The sequence below is a fragment of the Sardina pilchardus genome, chromosome 22, assembly GCF_963854185.1.
Source record: "Sardina pilchardus chromosome 22, fSarPil1.1, whole genome shotgun sequence".
In the NCBI taxonomy this organism is placed as follows: Eukaryota; Metazoa; Chordata; class Actinopteri; order Clupeiformes; family Clupeidae; genus Sardina; species Sardina pilchardus.
This window is the reverse complement of record NC_085015.1, coordinates 9,775,059-9,797,020: the sequence shown is the minus strand read 5'-3', so window position 1 is coordinate 9,797,020 and position 21,962 is coordinate 9,775,059. Positions and strand designations below refer to the sequence as shown.

The 21,962-nt window shown below is 45.5% G+C and overlaps 1 protein-coding gene across 1 annotated transcript in view; it reads right to left on the bottom strand.

The window, feature by feature from the left end:
- Positions 1-12,848, bottom strand: part of pald1a (phosphatase domain containing paladin 1a) — a 57,261-nt gene extending 44,413 nt beyond the window's left edge. The window contains 12 exon segments of the mRNA XM_062526958.1: positions 443-628; positions 2,378-2,494; positions 3,056-3,190; positions 4,440-4,535; positions 6,519-6,623; positions 6,931-7,021; positions 7,696-7,856; positions 9,137-9,212; positions 11,166-11,326; positions 12,007-12,171; positions 12,680-12,796; positions 12,798-12,848. Of these exon segments, the coding sequence (XP_062382942.1) occupies positions 443-628; positions 2,378-2,494; positions 3,056-3,190; positions 4,440-4,535; positions 6,519-6,623; positions 6,931-7,021; positions 7,696-7,856; positions 9,137-9,212; positions 11,166-11,326; positions 12,007-12,171; positions 12,680-12,796; positions 12,798-12,848 (1,461 nt within the window).
- Positions 12,849-21,962: the final 9,114 nt, after the last annotated feature.

The window sequence follows — 21,962 nt, the reverse complement described above, 5'->3', positions numbered from 1 at the left end:
GGGGGTCACAAGGGGTCACAAGGGTCAAGGGTCAGATGGCACCATGGAAATATGAGGTCCAAAGGACTGGGGATTTTTTATGATGGGTTTACAAAGCAGAGACATAAGGGCACTTATCTACTGAGATTATGTGTGAGTGGGTGGGGAGGTGGCCAACCATATCTTATGCTGTTTCTAGACAACTACACACCCACGACAATCATGTTCTCCAAAAGCATGATCAAATACCATTATACTGGGCATGCCTTGCATTTACAGATCAAAAAGAGCACAGGCAAAACACTGCTATAACATTTCTCTTAATTTTCTTACAAAGACCTGCACCAGAGAAACAATAGCTTTAACATGTACCAGCCTGTCTTCATTGCCCATGTGGCTGACCTCTGTGTGTGTGTGTGTGTGTGTGTGTGTGTGTGTGTGTTGTGTGTGTGTTGTGTATCACCTCGATGAGCTGCGGTTGTCCGGCGGGGGCCGGCACGGGGATGTGCTGCTCCAGGCAGCTGGGCTCGCGCGGGGAGTAGACGCAGCCGTTGGCCTCCAGCACCAGCTCCTCCTGCAGGCTGACCCACAGCACGCGGCTGTGCTTCCGCTTCTCGTCCGTCAGGTAGGCCAGCACCGTGCCCGTCGCCTAGCAGCGGCCAGGCCGACAACAAACAAACGAACGAGGTCAACACTGTGCGCCGCGCCGCGCCGTTCCGCGGGGCTTGGGTTTACTTGTTTCATAAACAGACAGTGTTAGCATAAGCAACTTGAAGTAGAGGAACAGATGTTTTTATCTTCGCTTTTTTTTTATCAGTCTAGTGAACCGACTTGGATATGAAACCAAGGCTTTAACAAGTGCCGTGCAAGCACATATATAATCATATGTCTACAGCATCACTGAAATATGCAGTAGGTCACCTTTTATCTGAAATATAAACCAAAGCATTTGTGCATGGCGCTCCGCTCCATTATTGCCAAGGAAACAATCTAATTCCACACAGGCAGTCTTCTCTAACCGCAGTGTAATTGTATTCTGCTAGGGTCTAGCAGCTAGACCTAACTTTACTAACGGGCCTTCAGTGCTGCAGCATGACAGCCACTTTCTTTTCACTGCAACAGCCTTAATTGAAAATGCCAGTCGAGGCACAGTGCCGATAATCTTTTCAATTTAGCTCGAACGCGTGTTTTCACCACGGAGGCATAATGAGACTTGAGAGCTTCAATTTCGCTTGGCCTCACAGTCTTGCTGCTTGCCAAGCCTATTCCCAAGGGTTCCAGTTGAAATAAACTCAATGTTTCACCTGTCAGTATTTCCTAATGAACAATTGCAGACTGAAATCATGACATTCAGAATATACTTTCAAAATCAATCATATAATCATATATTCTGACAGTAAAATTATTTCTAGTTTGAACTGTTGATTGTTGACTGCTGACGTTTTTCATTTTTGTTCTAAAAATACCCGGTTTTGCTTTTGAATACAGGAAAATGGGGGTGCAAAACACCAAAAATTAGCAAAACAGACTATGAATGGAAACAAATGTCTTTGATATGGTAAAGAGCAGACTTGTTTGGTATGCACAGGCTGTAATTTCACACACACCCAGACACAGACACAGTGCAGGCATTTGGTTTCTTTAAAGGACAGGAATGTAATGCCTTCCAAGAAAAATACAGCTACGAAACAATCCAAAATCCAAAATAGGTTGAAGTATACTTCTAATTTATACTTATTTGTATTTTGCACCAAACACCAATAAACCAATTACAATTGAGAGAAAGATCTCTCCTGATGGTTTTACTATATGTGACCCTGCGAGGCAAAACCAGTCCCTTTGGTAAAATGTACAAAACTAAGCTATTGATTAACTATCGCTAAGATAACCGCATTCAAAGTTGAAGTGGTTCTCCCGTCACAACATGCCAGAAAAAGAGAAATTCTCCTTCTTAAGCGGCGTGGACAACGGGAATGACTGCTATTGTGCTGAATCTTCACAGGGTTGAGTCAAAACGTATGTTTTTCTGTGATATTTGTTCACGATATGAAAGTGTAGACTGTTTACTGTCAAACTAAGCATCAACTTCCAACATCTAAGCCTGAACGATTGTTTATCGTGGATTTTCTCAATATAGCATCGAGCACAAAGCGACTGGTTTTGCTTTGCTTTGCTTTGCTTTGTATGTGGTTGATCTAAAACCACAAAATGTACGAAACGCCCTGCTGCATCTTTTTAACATACTGTTGGCTGCATGGGGCCATGTGAAAGTGGCCTTTATCCCGACGAACAGAACGTCAGATTGATTAAAAAGTTCAGGGCCACAGGGTTTGTGGGTAAGCGCCATGAACGCTATGTTTGCGCCATGAGCTCAGTGTGGTCAACCATACGTGCCCACCTCTGATGTGGGCTGGGCCATGCCGTAGATGGGCATCTTAGGGACCCGCCTGAAGTTGGCCACCTTCATCTCCTTCATCGTGCTCAGGACATCTGGGGCCAAGTAGTCCTCCGACACCTGGACAGGACGCAACCCAAAATATCAACACATGAGGTCACACTCTCTCTCTCACACACACACACACACACACACACACACACACACACACACACACACACACACACACACACACACACACACACACACACACACACACACACACACACACACACACACACACACACACACACACACACACACACACACACACACACACACACACACACACACACACACCCGAAGCCAGCTTATCAACACGAGGTCACACACACAGACACACACACCTGGACAGGACACAAGCCAGCATATCAACACGTGGCCACACACACGTACACAGAGAGAGTACTTACAAATTCAACATGCGCATATGTAAATGCAGCAAGCTCTCTTTCTGTCATATACTTGCACACTTTCACAACGTTTCACATATGAAAGATAGAAAGACAGAGAGAGAGAGAAGAAAGAAAGAGAGAGAAGAAAGAAAGAAAGAAAGAAAGAAAGAAGAAAGAAAGAAAAAAAGAAAGAGAAAAGAAGCAGACAGATGTTATGCAATAAGCCCAGAGAGGCAGATTCTCTCACCAGCACTCTGGTGCCCTTGGTGACCAGGTCAGCGGGCGTGCGGAGCTCTGACAGGTTCATGCGTGCCAACAGCCGGTACACCCACGGGTGGGCACACATCCACTGGCTGAAGCTGGCCGCAAACGCCAGCGGGTACTGAGAGGCACACACACACACACACACACACACACACACACACACATTTTAAACACTTTATCTGATTTCAAGCTTCATTAGAAATCACATTTTCCGAATGGTCCAGGAGACACAGAGACTCAAACTCACACATGAATTCAACATGCATATAAATCCATATAATCGCTGGCAAATTGTTATTTGATCAACAAGTTTCCTCTGACTGGAACTGATACTGGATATTCAACCAAAGTGTGCAAGAAATAATTTAAGACAAAACAATATCAAATATCAACCTCTTAGAAAAATCAGCCAGAGTGCAGACTCCGTAATATTATCTCATTAGGGATTCTGCAGGTGGTGCCCAGATGGTGGCGCTGGAGAGCCACACAGAGGGCCAGAGTGGAACACATACATTTTACCAGGAATCAATGCCATTTCACAACAGCAAATGAAGGCCACTTTATTTCTATTCAGCAGCACAAAGTGCAGCGTTTCCCTCAGAATTGATTTATATGGTGGTACAGTAGGTGATGGAGGAGGGGGTGGGGGGTTGTTGTTTTGAACAGATCTGTACAGTGTGGCTATGACGCCAACTGTTAATGTTTTGCATGCAGGTTCATGCAGGTGTCATGCATGCAGGTTCATTGAGACGGAGAGACAAGGAGAGACTGTGTGAAGGTGAACATAGCTGTTCAACGAAAGGATTTCATCCCACACAACATAGAAAATCATTGTGTGGTGGTCAATATTGATATTGTAGTGGGCTGTCACAAATAAGTCAATGTATGGGAAACGCAATAGTGAGCGCATGTTAAACAGTCTTTTTTCTTTTGAACGTTAGATCTTCTATGTAAGCAGGACCGAAAACAGACATTTTGATATTTTGTTTTCAAAAGCCTTTGAGATCTGGGGTTATGAACTTCATTTACGTGTCTGCCCTGCCCTGCACATACGGGAGTTCGTCAGACTAGAGCCGAGCGAGAGGAGTTGAAGAGTTCTTGTGAGTGCTTCCAATATTTTGGTAAACAGTGAACGAAGGGGGCGTGACATGTGACCGCAGAGCCTAGACTGCAGACGGGCCTCAAGGACACCGCAAATAAACATCAAAAACGATATCTTTGTGTTCGGTATTTCAGACCGGCTTCAATTTTTAATAGGAATGCTTTTCCTAGCCTCTCCATGTCTGGCTCGCGCCGGCCTATGGCCGCAGAGGTGAGACACGGACACGAGGTCCCAGCGGCTGTACGTGGCATCTGGAAAATCCCACCTGCTCGTGGAGATAAGCGTTGAAAACGATCAAGTAGAAGTAGCGCTCCAGGCTCTGCAGGGCTCGGTGAAGGAAGTAGTCCTTTGTGCTGCCTCCCTGTGACACGAGAGAGAGGGAGAGAGAGAGAGAGAGAGAGAGAGAGAGAGAGAGAGAGAGAGAGAGAGAGAGAGAGAGAGAGAGAGAGAGAGAGAGAGAGAGAGAGAGAGAGAGAGAGAGATAGAGAGAGAGAGAGAGAGAGAGAGAGACACACACATGAGGACCATGAGGGAATGCATAGGTAAATCACAGTGCTTAAACACAACACAAACTGCTGCCTTCCTCAACAGAGGTGAACAAGTGTTTTCCGTAAAAGAGATCAAGCTTCAAACATGCGCCTAGATTCCAGAGCACGCACACACACACACACACACACACACACACACACACACACACACACACACACACACACACACACACGCACTTGAAGTCTGCATTCATCCATCACAAGGCTTGCTGCGTGATATGCCAAGTGATTCCGCATGAAGGAGGGCCTACACACAGTAGGCTTCTCAAGCTCACAACCAGTTGAGTTAAATTTGCATTCACAGTGTAATGTTGTGTAGTCTAACGGCAATCCACATAATGGTGTGGTTCAAATTGGCATTCCCTCAGCTTTAGCCCCTTGGTCAACAACTATGAGCGGTAAATGATCGATGGGAAGAAAAATAAAAACAAACTTGAGCTCCAGCCTTCAACTTGTACATGTTATTTAGATGGTGTTCAGACTATCTCTCACCTCCAAGCACTCAAATTTAATTGTCACCCAATGGAATATGTGGTTGCGCGTTGTGAGTGACCGTTTCAACGCCCCTCTCCTTTCTAAAAGCGGAACGCAAGCAGATGAAAAAGCGAGGCTTCTAAAGATGTGAAGTGAGGCCCGTTTTTTTTTTTTTCAATAATAGGTCGTTGCTTAGCTGCCTGCCTTAGCAAAGTTAGGGAGCAAGAGATTTTATATGAATACAACAATCTAAATATACTATATATCTTAGCAACTGCATGTACACACACATTTTCTACCTGGCATGTTTTTAACACCGACTATTTCAGAATACACAGAGGTGGAAAAAGTGTTAGAGCTTTGAAAAAGGTGTGAACGCTGCTTTAACTTTACTTTATCCACTTTTCAGAACGCTGCAAAAAGTTTCTTTGATTTCAAGGGGTCTTGGCTTTGCATCAGAGTTTTCTTCAGCCTGTCTGGACTTGTATTCCAATACTAACCGGAAGACTATACATCATCACCACCATCGATCATGCCTATTTCAGCTTCTTTACACTTCATGGAATCTTATATGCATCATGTGCATATGTCACATAGGTGCTAATGTTTTATCCTGATACGTGTATGAATATGAGCCTCTGATTCCCTCTCCTGCCTAGGTGGACCCCCCAATTCCGATTAATTGGGTGTTTTTCTTCTTGCCCCCAATGTCTTAGTGCTTGCTTTTAGCCATAGGGCTCAGACCCCGGCCTCTGTAAAGGACCACGAGACCATTTCAACGGTTATTTGTGCTACATCAATAAAATGAAATTAAATTGACAGACATAGCCAGCGAGACGCTCGATTCAACTTTGTCGCGTCCACAGAATCAGATAACTCAATCAAGTTCAATTTGTTGTCCACCCACGTGAAATAGATTTTCAGACCGGTCAAATATTTCACAAAACAAAACGCACATCAAACCAACCGCTGCAGACATAGACACAGGAGCATGATGGGACGAGAGACATAAAGTAAATTTGATTTAAAAAAAATGGACAGAATGAGAGAGAATGTCAACAGGAGTGAGAGAAGGAGAGACAGAATACAAAATTATTTAGCAGATGCTTTTATCCAAAGCGACTTACAAAAAACGAGACATAAAATTCAAGCTACACAGAAGCAGAGAAGACCTTGGGAAGGCAATCAATACTACATCAATCATTATTATTAGGTCAGAAGTTTAAGAACTAGTCAAAATGTAGTTGAAAGAAAAAGTTGAAGGGAAAGAGGGAGTTAGTGGAGAAATAAAAATATAAAAGAGAAGAGTGAGAGGCACCGACCTGAAACTGGTAATCCTCTCCAATCCCCTCCAGCTTCTTCTTGTTTTCAAAAATGGCCTCTTTGATGTTGTGCATCTCTGAGCACAGGAGAATGGCACGGTCCACCTGCGGGCACGGAGAAACAGACAGACGTGAAGCGACGCCGCTTCATCGACCAACACCTGTCTCATTACCACAGGACGTGCGAGAGATATCACCGCAAGCTTGACCTGTGACCTTTTACCAGGCTAATTCTCAACGGCAAATGCTCTGCCGAGTTCTGTGCAGTTCTATCCTTGGGGGGGGGCTCAAAAAGTACTACATCATTCATTTGAATCCCTCAGCGTTAAACATCAGCAGCGGCAGCAGCATAAATCTTTCAGGTGCGGCAGAGCGGCAGGGAATCCGTCTGCACAATTGATCCGGGCCTCACCTCCTCCAGGACCTGCTGTCCGCTCGGCAGCCGGCTTATTAACGCCTGGATCGCTCGGAAGACTGGTCTCACTTCCTCAGTCTGGTCGGCCCTGCAATCCAATTAGACACACAGCACGTCATTTCAAAACACTGACGAAAGGGACTCACTAGGGCACATTCATGGCTTAATGACGCAGTGTTGGGTGATATTGAGGATATGTAAAAGAGGCCAATGGGGAGACTGTAATGAAGTAGGCCTTAACATATATTACGCACTGGGAACCTAAGTATAATTAACACAACTGGAGGATTAAAGATTTAATGGCTACTTGAGGGTACTGCAGTGTGATATATCCATCTGTCTGATAGGGATTGCTGGTTCACTTTCTACATGGTAAAAGTAGCAGAATATCCCACATAGCCCACTGTCATCTTAGGAAGTTAAAGGACAATGCTCAAAATTCATCAAATCCCAACAGTGTGACCTCACCAGGTTTTGTCATCACCAGCTAATGCTGCATTGTAGAGTTTTATAATCAATACATGTCTGTTTCAAGTTTGCCATTTTGTTCTTGAAAAATAAAAACAGCAATGTGAATCTTCCTAAATCTTATTTAGACTCACATCAGGTTCTGATTCCATAGTGTCCTAATTTGGTTATTCAGTTTATGATATTAAAATATTAAGGTTATGAAGTGACTGTTGGGCCCGTTCGGTCTTAAGAACCGAATTAGTGTCCTGATTCCCCCATACTAGGCATGAAGGGGAGCAGGTGTGTCCTTACTCTGGCTGCTCAGGTGCAGGCGAGTCGGGGCGAAGGTGGTTCAGGACCAGGGTGCCAAGGATCATGCCCAGGTTGGTGCGTCCGACGCCCACCTGGCAGCTGAAGATGAGGGCCGGCAGGGGCTTGGAGGGGTCGCGCCGCTGTGAGAGGCTGGGCGTCTCCTGCAAAGGGTTGGAAACAATGGCTACTGTCTTAAAGAGGCTTCACACACACATAGGAACAGTACACTCACACAAAGGGGAGTGAGCCTTCTTTAGAGGTGGATGTAGCAGGCTTACCACACACACACACACACACACACACACACACAGTCTCTGCCTTCTGACTAACAGAAATGAATGAGCCTCCTCCCTTCATGACTGTCCAATGCAGGCTCATATCCCTGCACTGTCTGGTTCCCCTTTTTGAGGCCGAAGAGTGGACATAGCAGGCGTAGCGGGAAAGAACTAAAGTATTCTCTGCTCCCTCAGCAAATGTCCTTGCTGCCTTGCCCAAAGAAGGCCTTTCATGGGCCTTTTCCTCATTCTTGTCTGAACGGAGCTGAACTATACATGATGCGGGCCAGAAAGAGAAAAAGAAAGAGAGAACGAGAGGAGAGAGAGAGAGAGAGAGAAAAAACAGCACTGAAATAGCATACTTATGACAGGCCACATGGTCCATATGTAACATTAAAGCATGAGGGCTCTGGACCTTGGGCAAAGTGGTCAACTTCATGCCAGTAGATGGAAAGGGCTATTAAGGGTGAGAGAGTCGTGAAGATGATGTACAGTATAGACTGTGTCCGAAACAGAAAAAAAAAAAATCCAGCCTTCTAATACACCTTCTTTTCGCTGAATTTTGTAGGCAGCATACATGTATCCTTCATGCTGCCTTCAACCAAAGATTCTTATATAAAGAAAAGAAAAAGAGTGAAAGAAAGAAAGAGATGAAGAAATTACAGTAAGTGGGAGAGTGAGAGAGAAAACTCTGGTGTAGAGCCCAGAGATGGAAGCCAGACATGGAGCGAGGAAAGACAACTTGACAGCAGCCAAACTGTACGGTGTCCGTATGAACCCATCACGTCCTGTGCCTTCATCATAACTATTATGATTACCCATGATGGATGGCGTGCGGAGGACGTACAGTAGAGGCAAGGTGCTAACGGAACTAGTCCCATTGTTCTCACCTGCTTGCCAACCAAGCATATCGGACATTCTGCAGATGTTCCAGAAGGTTCCGTTCCTTCCATAAGTCACTCATGTTCAAGAAAATGTTTACGTGACCAAAGGGAACGGTCAGGGCACCAGCTGTTCGTGCTTGTTGCAGTCGTACAGAAACTCTGACGGATGTGTTTTAAAGGATGTGTTCGGTTACATGATTTCTTTTCTTGCTCGCTCTCTTTTCTGTCAGTTTGTTTGGTTCTTTAAAAAAAAAATCTATATATAAATGAATAAAAACTTACCCTGAGAATGTTCACAAAGGCATCAAATTCAGCCTCGAGAGGAGCTCCTTCCATTGGCAAGGGCAATCGCTGATACCTACACAGACAGATGACACAGTTCCTCATCAAAATAAAGCCAAAACCAGAAAAGTGCAGACCTCCCATGCAGATCACTCCCAAAATTTAATCGTTTCTTCCTTGGGTCATTTCAGACCTTCCCTGAAAATTTCATCGAAATCCATCCATAACTTTTTGAACAAACAAACAAACAAACAAACAAACAAACAAACAAATCCAGATGAAGACATAACCTCCTTGGCGGAGGTAATTATTCTGTGCTTTTTTTCATCCAATTTCCACGGTACGATATTAAAAAAATCTGACAACAATTAAGTTAGTTCACCACATCCTACAATCGCTAAAATCTTCTCCCCAACAGCACCACACGCTGCTCTTTATCGGTTTAGTGGTCTTTCCATCAATGTCAGGGGGTCAAGGCAAATAATCATTCTGTCAACTACCCCAGAGAGACTGGGGACACACAACGATGAGGGGCTACTCCAGAGGCCCGGTTGTTATAGTGCATAGCGTCACTCAGTTGCAGGAGTTGGCATATGGAGGACACAACATCAGCAAGTGTGTGTGTCTGTGTGAACAAGTGTGTGTGTGTGTGTGTGTGTGCGTATGTGTGTGAGAGAGAGAGAGAGAGCAAGAGAGAGAGAGAGAGAGAGAGAGAGAGAGAGAGAGAGAGAGAGAGAGCGCGCGAGAGTGAGTGAGAGAGCGAGTGTGCGAGCCCACCAGAGTGTGTGTGTGTGTGCGTGTGTGTGAGAGAGAGAGAGAGAGAGAGAAAGAGAGAGCGCAAGAGAGAGAGAGAGAGAGAGAGAGAAAGAGAGAGAGCACGAGAGTGAGTGAGAGAGCGAGTGTGCGAGCCCACCAGAGTGTGTGTGTGTGTGTGTGTGTGTGGGCAATCTGACAGTGTCTTCACAGCTGGGACCTCTGTATTTCTGTTGCACTGCTCCAAAAACCCCAAAAAGCCTCATTCACATGACCTGGTCGCTCATTACATTTCAATAAACAGTCGGGGCTTGATCTGATTACAAACAGGATGTTGTGGACATGGTGGGTCTTCAGAGAGTGCTCGGCCCCGGCAAAAAACAAAATGGCCGGCACACAAACATCCCCCCGTATACAAACCGAGAGGGAGTGAGAGATGGAGAGAGAAAATGTGTGTGTGTGTGTGTGTGTTTGCTGCAGATAGGTTATGCTGCCCTTCACACTGACAGCTGTGTGTGTGTGTGTGTGTGTGTGTGTGTGTATGTGCGCGCGTCACAGAGAGAAAACCACAGAGCTCTGACAGCACACCAGTATTGCTTTCTGCAGAAATAGGGGAAATGTCGCACTGACATACATACATACATACATACAGGATATCAGATGCGGTGTAGCTGTTAGCTGTGACGCTATGCTCCTGAAAAACGAACACAGACTTACTAATGCGTAGGACGTCCCACTAAGGAGGAGGTCATAGTGACTGATGAGGCACTAATCTTAACTGTACGGTAAACTGTTAAGGATATACGGCAAACTTGTGTGTTTAAGTGCAAATACAAATCAGAAGACGAGAGATCAACTGGGGCTAGGAGCTCTTCACAGGAGTGCACATCGGCTGAGCGCTTTCATGCAACACTGATTTGTCTACTGAGCTCTCTCTAGAGAGACTCGAGATACAAGATTAAGAGTAAGAAGGTGACAATTAAGGGTCCTTGTCCTTGAGTCTCATATGAACTCTGAGGGTGACAATCAAGGATCCTTGAGGAGTCTCATAGGTACTCAGAGGGTGACAATTAAGGATCCTTGAGGAGTCTCAGAGGTACTCAGAGGGTGACAATTAAGGATCCTTGAGGAGAAACACAGAGGGACACAGAGAACCAACCCAACACACATCAGGATAATGTTTGGACCTCCCTTTGTTAATGGTGTAAAATACCAGGTTGTGCTTTGTGCTTGTGTTCTGATGAATAGTTAACGGTGGTCAGACATGGTCAGGTACCTGTAGGCAGGCATGGTGAAGATGGGCCTCTTGTAGACCTCCTCCGTTATGTGGATGTCCTCGTCACACGAGATGGAGATGTTCTGAGGCTGGTCCTTGAAGTGCTCGATGTCGTTGTAGACGAAGAACACATTTTCATTCATTTTGGCAAAGTCGTGCAGCTGGCGGGAGGAAAATAGACAAAAAAAAAAGACAGTAAGCCAAGCAAATATAGAGACAGTAAGCAAAGCAAATGGCACTATTACGGGATGTCACTAACAGACTAAATCTGCTTGCACCATCTTCTGTCAAACAATGTAAGCACCGGTTTTCTCCAGGGGCCATCTAAAATAAGGCATTTCACATGGTCATTACCGGAGTTTTAAAGCTACACAATGCAGTTCCATTACCCTAAAATAATAGCTTCAAACCCATGATGCTACAATGACTTCTGAGGACGTTTGACATTGCCAATGTGAGCTTGGAATATATTGCACTGTTTAACCATGTTGATTGTGGTGTTGGATAATGAACCTTTTTTTTTTTTGGGGGGGGGGGGTTGCCTTTATTCGTATAGGACAGTAGAGAGAGACAGGAAGCAAGCAGGAGAGAGAGATGGGGTGGGATCAGGAAATGACTGCAGGTCGGACTTGAACCTGGGGCCCCGTGGGCACTCGGACCCGTACATGGCACGAGCACTGTAGCCTGTTGTGCCACAGTGCAATGAACCTTTTAGTCATTTTTGGAGGAACTGGGGACCAACGTAATGTGAAAAGGCATTGAACATTGACGCCATAGATTCTTCTATGGTGTTGGTTTAAGGGAGAAAAACAAGTAGTCGGCCGCGACTCCGCGAGCTCACCTCCTTCCTGATTGTCACCTCCAGTGCCTCAGCGGTCAGCTCCTTGTCCAGGCCGTGGAGGTTTTCATGGAGGTTCTCCTTCCGGCGGGGCGTGTACGGGACAAAATCGTCCGCCAGGCGCAGGAACACCACTGGTTCTTCGCGCACGCAGAGGAAAATGATCTCCTTGCAAAAATAGCAACATTAAGGGATTGTGAGAGAGAGAGAGAGAGAGAGAGAGAGAGCAAGAGAGAGAAAAAGACAGACAGAGCAAGAGAGCAAGAGAGAGAGCAAGAGAGAGAGAGAGAGAGAGAGAGAGAGAGAGAGAGAGAGAGAGAGCAAAACGGTTAGCCTCACCCACTCTAAGAAACCAAAATACACTCTCTAGAGAGGCTGTGCCATTGCCACAACCTCCATCCTCAGAGTACCACATGGTTCAGGAATTCAGCAATGCCCCTGTGTAATTTGCCATGGCTTGATCTCCCACTTCACTTTCCATTTAGGGACATGGGAGAGTCTTAAGGCCATAGTGGCTAACAATGTTTATGTAAGAGCCCCACATTTCTGCACCATGTCCTTAGGATTACAAAAATACTGGACCACAGGCACACATACATATATATATATATATGGATCTATCCACTTACAAAGCTATAACCTTTTACCAACACGAGGAGGGGAAAAGGAGACTTACCTCGTGGCCTTGGCTCTGCAGCCTCTGAAGGACCTGTTTGAAGCCATTGAGGCTGGGCTGGCCCATGCCAAAGAGCGGGTAGCTGCCCTTGACTTGGCGAAAGTTGGGCGCGCCTATGGCTCGCTGTAGTGTTCAAAACATCTGCCTTGCTGTACACGTCCTGTACCATGAAGTAGTTTCCCCTGCGGACGAGACAAGCAATCCTTCAGAAAATCCTTCAGAAAAGTGCAATGTGAGGCAGAAATAGAATATAGAATACAATCTAGAACAGAACATAATCCAGAATGTTCAGCTCTTCACTCTGCAAAGGTCATAAAACTACAGAATTAAAACAGAAACCATAACTTATTATCTAAACGGTACTGCTACCGTTAAAGTTGCTTGTAGCAATTCATTTACTTGCTGTGGCAGTTAATAGACAAAGAACCACATACACCTGCAAGTAAAAACGGATCTACTTAAAAGTCAAAATACTGTAGGGTAAGAAAAATACAGCAAACGACAGTGAGGCCTTAGTAGAGATGTGTGAATTTTTCCCTCTTCTGAACTTATTCGTGTCAGGCCCAAGCGAAACCGTGCCCACTTGTCGGCAAACTGAAACTCCAGCTGAAACAATAGGGTCACTCGCATGAGCTCTACGGCCCCCAAAGATGGGCCGAGCCAGTTCAAAGGGTCAGGACGAGGCTGATGATCACGCTCCAAACAGCCCTCATCAGATCAGAGGAGCCTAAAACAGTTCGTTTACAAGCCCATCACTTCATATGACGCTTGAAAAGGCTGATGCCTTAATGAACTAGGGGCAAGCGTGAACGTGTATCCCCGTGACAAGGTTTCTGGATCTAATGAACAATTAAAAGTCAATCAGTTATTCCTAGCTAAATATTGGGAGTCATTGACATACAGCTGAGTGTTTTTGGAGGAGTAGTCATCTCCACTTACCTGCACCAAATAGTGCTCAGGCATGGTGTCCGGAAATTCTTCCCACTTTGTAATGGGTTTTGTGATGGTCATCAGTGAATCTGGAACTCTTGCCTACAATTATACCTGGGGATAGAGAGAGAGAGAGAGTTCACAAAAACAGTTCCATTATCCATTCCTAAGATGGCAGCAGTGAATTTAATGCTTTGATACATACGGCTGAGAAATGCCATTTAAAAGCACTTCACATGACATTTGTTATCTTTATTTGATTTATTTTCACAATCTGAAGCATTAAATTAAAAAAAAACTAATCATGTGCCTTGGGGGTCAATTCAAGACATGGGCTAACCATTTCCAGACCTTCAGACTATGGATGTTTATCTAGATCCCACCTCCCACCTTTCACCATCATCTGGGAGGATTAATGCCCCCCCCTGGACCCCCCCCTGACCCCCTGCCCCCCCGTCCCTCGTCCCCCCCCCCCCCATCCATCCAAAGCCTACTAGTCAGATGTTTACCCGCTGCGTTGACGCTCGACACTTACGTGATGACCACTGGTGCTACTTTGTTGGTGATGATGGACTTTGCCTTGTTGTTGTGGATGCTGACCCGTCTGGAGCGAGCTGACGCTCAGCGACTGCCCTGCTGTCCGCCATGCCGTTGCCGTTGCCGTGGACGCCCTCATGCACTGCAGGGGGGGTGTGGTGCGGCACTGGCAGTTGTACCCATACTCCACACGCAGCTGTCAATCAATCACCACCGCAGCAGCAGAGACGACGACGACGACGACATCACAGCAAACACAGGAAGTAAACAACACAGCGGCGTCAACAACAAACACAAGAAAACACAACGGAACAAATGAGATGGCGCTTCACATGATAAACTCCAACTGTGCCAAGGGCTTGAATGAGTTAGGGGAGTGTGTATGTGTATATATGTGTGTGTGTGTGTGTGTGTGGGGGGGGGGGGGGGGGGGGGGGGGTGGGTTGCGGGGGGGGTAGTGTGTTAGATACATTCACACGTTTCTGTCTGGCCACGGCAGTAAAGGAAATGCCTCTGCCTCTATGGTTAAGAGTGTATTGAAAAAGTTGCAGCATGTTTTTTTTTTTCTCTTGTTGTTGTTGTTGTTGCTAAAAATATAACACACTTGTAGACTTGTGACAATAATAGTGACAGTGCCTCCTTGTAATTGCCAGAGCTACATTTCAAATATGCATCCTGCCAAAAACACACATAGCTGCCCATTTTTTATATAATTATCCATCAAGTCATTTCATTCTTTCCAGACATCTCCAGTGATTTAGTGAATGCTTCAATCGTTTAAGCACATGACAAAAAAACAGCCAAAAAACATAAATAACAAAGTCTAGTGTGAAGTGCAAATCTTTTTTTAAAAAAAGGCCAATTCTGGCCACAGCAACTCACGCTGGTCTTAAGGTGGTTTGCAGTCTAAAGTGGGCAAACTATATATACTTCTCACGCTGACCACAGACAGAGATCTATTGTGTCAGGGCGCATTCGTGCGCTCCAGCCGCAACTCAGAAGAATCACTCCGCGTCTTGCGATGTGCTATTTCTGCGACGCGGAGCTTAAATGGGGGAAGTGTGGCAGTATTTACACCTTAATTAGAGGACACTTGACGCACAGCAGGCCACCCTCTAAACAATCCAAACATTTTCTGCAGGGCCATCCACTCCCGCCAGAGCAAACAAGGGATTTGCTGGCAAGCACAGCAGATAAACAAACCAGGTCTGGCTCCTCAGCAACAACACCCCACCACCCCCACCCAACCCCACCACCCCAACGTCTGCCCTCCCTCTGTGTCTGTCCATTTCCCTCCTCCTTTCTTTTCTTTTCTCATCCCTTCATCCCTGCTGCCCCCCCACCCCCCCCGTCCTTTGCTCAAGCCGCACTGCAGAAGCAGCTAGAGAATGAGGGACACACACACTACAAAACGTTACGGAGACGGTCAAGGCGTAACCAGACTGTTGAGGCATGTCTGACACAGACACACACAACACACACACACACACCACACACACACACACACACACACACACACACACACACACACACACACACACACACACATCCCATAGAACCACAGCTTTATTATCATAGGTTCAGAAATCTCACCCCCCACACCTAGACACACCGACAGACAGAGACAGACAGACAGACAGACACACACACACACACACACAACACAGCACACATATTTCTCCCACATTCCATCTTCCAGAGATACCCCAACCCACTAACACACAACGACACAATGTTTCCCCTACACTCACACACACTTCTCCAATAAACACTTTAGCTCACACAATTACAGTACCCACACCTCCCCAGTAACTCAAGTATGTACTGCAGAGCCTTCACATAATGATGTCTAGTTGGCTGAGCCTCCGCATTCACCACTGAAGGCTGTCTGATAAAAGACCCCCCCCCCGCCCCCACCCCACACGCACACACACACACACACACACACACACACACACACACAGACTTGCATTCAACACCACCCAGCACACAGCCAGCCACTGCAGAGTGAAGGACACAGCCATTCTCTACATTCAGAGAGTTGACATCAATGGCAGACTTGAAAGTTTCTTAATAAACATGACTTGCAGAGAACTGACTTCCCCCCCAGCAAAACATTGACGGCATGTTTTTCAGTCACCTACTCATTCTGTTGCACGGTTTCTGGTAAACCTACTGATTTAAAGAAGAGATATTTTCCTAATCAACAAATCAGCCACATTTGAATTACTTTCTCATAGGGCTGGGCAAAAAAAAGCCCTACGCACTCACACCATCTAGGACCAAAAAAGGAACACTCTGCAATTTACAAAAACAGCCTTAGCAGGATTGCAAATTGTGCTTATTTAGCCACATCGTTCATATTTATCAGTTACTTCAACAGGAGAACCACTGGAGGTGGTAACAAACCTTTAGAACACTTTACAACTTTATGACTGTTTTCTAAAACTTTCTGGGGGGCGATGGTAGTATAGTGTACAAGACGCCCCGTTTGCATGCAGTAGTATGTTCATGCAAGTCGTGAATTCGATTGCCAGCTGCCACCGTTGTGTCCTTGAGCAAGGCACTTAATCCCAAGTTGCTCCAGGGAATTTGGCCCTGCAATTAATTGACGCTTTGGAAAAAAACATCAGCCAAAAGAGATTTAAAAAAAACCCAGCCCAACAGACATGTGGCCACTGTCTACACAAATACCCCATCCAGCCCCTTTCTTAGAGCTGCAACGGGCGAGTTAAACAAGATAATCACTGAGAGACACAGAAAGTTAAAGGGACATAGTGTGTGAACAAGGACTGAAAGATTCATCAAAATCTAATCGAAAATCGCAATGTGAACTGATGTAATTAGCCAATCTCAAACAAGGCTCCAGTTAATTGTGAATGTGCAGCTTTTTCTGATTCGATGGTCTTTATGTGACAGACAGCCATACTGATCAGTCAGAGGTACTACTGTGCGTGCTAACTAATCAAATCGCAAATCAAATCACAACAGCAATATCGGAAATCGCAATTAGATATTTTCACCAAATCATTCAACCTTCGTGTAGACAACAGGACCGTCATTGTGTCCTGGCTATGAGCATCATGATCACTGATCTGTTCCTCTTCTTCTTTCTGGTCAAGAACAAACGCTGCATGAAGACAAACCCGTCTCGGGCCACAGTTGCACTTAGATTAACAAGGCAAATAAACAGACACATATAGCACATACGATACTAGGGTTTCACAGTCAGTGTATTTCTAGGGTGTTTTCATGAAAGAATCCAAGACATGTTATGTGTTAACTGAATTCAATTCAAATAGTGCTTGCATTATGCCATTAACAATGGGCATTGTCTAAGCACCTTACAGGAACTGAGGCCTCTGACCAAGCCGATGGTGGTGGTGGTGGGTGCGGGGGTGCGCGGGGGGTGGGGGTGGGGGGTTCGTCCCTTCTAACAGGAGGAAGGCCTCACCAGCACCTGGCTGTCAGTGGGTGAGGGGGCTCTGTTAACCACCTGAGGCTGGCGCAGAGGAGGTGGAAGGGGAACAGGATGGAGGGAGACCCCAGGCAAGGTGGAGGGCAGACAGGCACAAAGTGGCCGCGCAGTACAGGAAGAGCAGGCCGGGAACAGGACACAGGGACAAAAGGGCACAGACAGGTGAAGAGGGCAGCAGGCAACCACACAAAACATTTCCCTCCCTTTGGAGATCACGGAATAGAACATACCAAAGCAACATGGTCCACTCTTGATTAAAGTTATCTCTTGTTTGGACACTGAATGTCATAAACAACAACACAAAACAACATAGAATAGAACCTACCAAAGCAACATGGTCCACTCTTGATTAAAGTTCTCTCTTGTATGGATGCTGAATGCCATTAAGAATCTTGTAGGGACGCTTAATGCCATTACAAACCATAAATGGACGTTGAATGGTATTAGGAGTCTTGTACAGACGTTGAATGGCATTATGGATCTTTGGACGCTGAACGCTATTACGACAGCACTCCCAGTCATGTACTGTACATCCTAATTTGATTTCAAGAAACTTTGTAAGGGAAGGCGCCCATCCAGGGCATGACTAACGTGACCTGAATTCTTGGGACAGTAAGTAGCTCAGTCACACTGATAAATCCAACTACTAGACTTATCTGAGCCAAACTGGAGAAGTTTTAACATGATTCACAAAGCTAAAAAACTGGGGGTCATAAGAGGTGTGCTTACGGTTTCCGTAAAGCTTTTCTTCAAAGAGGGGGCACAGCGGATCAGAGAGCTAGCCTTCTTGCTCATCTCTGGCGCACGGAATAAGCAAAACAAATTTTAAAATATTAAATGATAAATGGTCATCTCACGAGTAAATCCTCCTGTTTCCCGGGTAATTGAATTTTACTCCCAAAATGTCATCGCTGGTGAAAAAACAAAGCTCCCCACAGCAGTAAATCCCATTAGCACTGTTAGCGCTAAAAGGTCACCACAGACGCGGCACAAAAACAATCTTTTTAAAGCAAATCAGAAACACTGAGTGCGTTTACATGGACATTAATATTCCGATATTAACCTGGTTAAGACCATATTCAGAATAAGATACTCCCATGTAAACATAATTTTCTGATTGCCTTAACCAGAATAAGGTCATTTTCGGAATAAGCATAACCGGAATGAAATAGGTGGAGTATTCCGATCATATTCTGGTTATTTAATTTTACCTAAATAACCAGAATATGATCGGAATACTCCACCTATTTCATTCCGGTTACGCTTATTCCGAAAATGACCTTATTCTGGTTAAGGCAATCAGAAAATGTAAGAACGCTCGTGATAAAGTTACTATGGAAACATTCAGGGAAGGCACGTTAGAACTTTCATTAATCAGAGTAGCCTATGCTGCGTGTCATGTAAACGGGAATATGAACGGAGTATTCTTTTAATAACTCATGTAAACACCTTATTCTGACTCACTGTCTTGCTGTAACGAGAGGATTTGACCTTTCTTTTTTTTTTTTAAAGTATATTTTTTGGGCTTTTTATGCCTTTAATGATAGAGATAGTGGAGAATCAACAGACAGTGAATGGGAGAGAGAGCAGGGGTGGGATCCGGAAAGGACCACGGGGCGGGAATCGAACCTGGGTCGCCGACGTACGGTGCAGGTGCCCCAACCAGCTGCGCCACAGCTGGGGCGGATTTGGCCTTTCTGTGTGACAAAACATCAACAAAAACTCCCTCTGCAGTTCACCTCTACACCTGGATCTTGCTCATCAAGCAAGCACTGAGCCACTGATCCTTTTGACTGAAAGGAAAACAAGCCCTGACTGACTAACATCCACTTGTAGAATAGTATACAGAAACCACAGTTCCTGCCGCTGTTTATTCCGGAACCTTCTCTAAAAGGGACACATTGGTGATCTTACTTGTGCAACCAGCCACTCAGTAGCCATCAGCTGATCTAGAGGTATTCTCTCCCACAAGACAGCATGTCAGACAGAGAAGAAACAAACAGGCCTACTGAATAGCCAGTATTACTTTGCCAAAGACTGGACTGTTGGCCTAAAGATACCATCCAAACACGGCTATTTTTATACATTGTGACATAAAGGTTGCACTTTGTTGCACACTAACATTTGCATGTTCATGCAATATGTAGCCTACATACAGTAATTTGTCCAGTACGCATAGGAGTATTGACTTCAGAGTGAATGTTTAAAATGACCTTTAAAATTAAATAATAAATCAAAACGCTACAGAGTGGACAAGAACGGCAGACAATAACTGAATTAAACATGCCCATCCTCTGACAAATGTTCCCATTCCAATGTTAACAAAGGTCAGTGGAACATGTGATATGAAATGTGATCCAAATCTATCCATCCGTTTCCCCATTAACGTCATGCAGTTCTTGTTCCAGTTAGACACTTGGGGGGGTGGGGGGTTGTTTAGTGTGGAGGGGTTAGGAGGGAAGTCGCATTCTTCCAAAAAGCCCATCTTTTGTGAGCCATTCAAATGAAACTGGTCTGCCACTAGCTTGACAGGGTCCAACAGCCCTCCTCTCTTCCCCCCCAACCACCATCACCTCCTCCTCCTTCTGGCTGGCCAGTGAGACTTTTCCTGACACCACAGAGAGAGAGCAATGGGGTGGGTGGGTGAGTGTGTGTGTGTGTGTGTGTGTGTGTGTGTGTGTGTGTGAACCAAGCCCAGGCCCCACTTTGCCTCTTTTTTTTAGCCCTGGCTGATTGAAATTCCGGCAGCATCCTGACATCGCTGAGAGAGCGAGAGAGCGGGAGCAAGTGTGCGAACCAACCAACCAACCAACCGACCAACCAACCAACGAGCGAATGAGAGAGCGAGCGAGCGGGCGAGCGAGAGAGCGAACCGGACAAAAGGGGGCTCTAAAGAAGCAGACAGGAAGGAGAACGCAGCTGCAGGATGCATCTGTCCTAGGGTGCGCTAATAAGAGGAAGGATGCAGAGAAGGGGGCTCCTCATTCTTAGGAGACCAAGAGGGGTGGGAGAACGGTGTGCAGGACAGACAGAGAGACTCACTCTCTCACACACACACACACACACACACACACAAAAACTCACTCACACACACACACACAGGGCTGCGCTGCACAGCAGACGATGGGGAAACACATTTTGTCTTTTTTCTTTCTTTTTTCCTCTATTTTTCTCAGTTTCAGAGATCGAGCGTGGTAGAAGCGGTATCAGAGCCAACGCAATGTTAAAAACACAGACCTGAGAGTGCTAAAGACAATACGGTCATATCAGTTAATCACGATCTCGAAGACGCTGACAACAGAACAACCTGCTGTGGGTGGCGGTGGCTGTGGGCAGACGTTTAGGGTCACGACGGGTTGAAACAGGGGAAGAACAGTCAGATTTATTCAATGACAAACCAGCAACAACATCCTGGTCACACATGACAAAACATGCAAAAAAAAAAGCTTCACAGTCTGTGGTTTCTTTGTTATTGCAGATGGTCGGATATGCCTTAACGCCACCCCAGAATAGGATCCATTTCTAGAACACGTTGATCTATTACACACACCGTTATTCATGTGGAACTCTTCAAAAGTTCTACTACTGTATGCCGTATTTCCTTGATGAATGATCATGCAAATGTGTGCTTTTTAGTTAAGAGCTAAATACACTTCAAATGTACTAGAGCCAGACCTCCCCTCTCATTGACCCTATGCCCCTATATATGCACGTACACAAAAGTACTTTTCCTGAAAAACTTGTTTGCCTGCATGTCCACTACGAGCAAAGGTTCTGGATAAAACAAATCAATTGTTGTGGAAAACAGACAGCGTATCCATAAAAGTCACATTGAGGCAATGGCGCCGTTTTGTTCCCTTGTTTGCTGTGGTAGCGTAGTGGTTAAGGAGCTGGGCTAGCATGTAGCAGCCTGAAAAAGTTGTGGGTTCAATTCCCAGCTTCCACTGTTGTGCCCTTGAGCAAGGCACTTGACCCCAAGTTGCTCCAGGGACAGTGGTCCGTAGAATATAACTGACATAGTATGTCATACTTACATATTATGTAAGTCGCTTTGGGTAGAAAAATAAAATAAACATAGTGCAAATGTTTTTCTCTGCAGAACCTCACAGCAAGGCCATGGTTTGTACTGATGTAGGCACTGTCCACAGGAGAGAAACGTACACTACAGCTGCAGGTCAATAGAATCCTTTTACATCTCAACTAGCCATTAGCAACGGGCCCCTTACGCAAAGGCCCACGAAAAGCTTTGCTTCTAGGCGAAGGGCAGCAAGAATCTGCTGATTGTACAAATGTGACCACAGTCACACACAGCCTCACCACTGCCGAGCCTCCAGGACA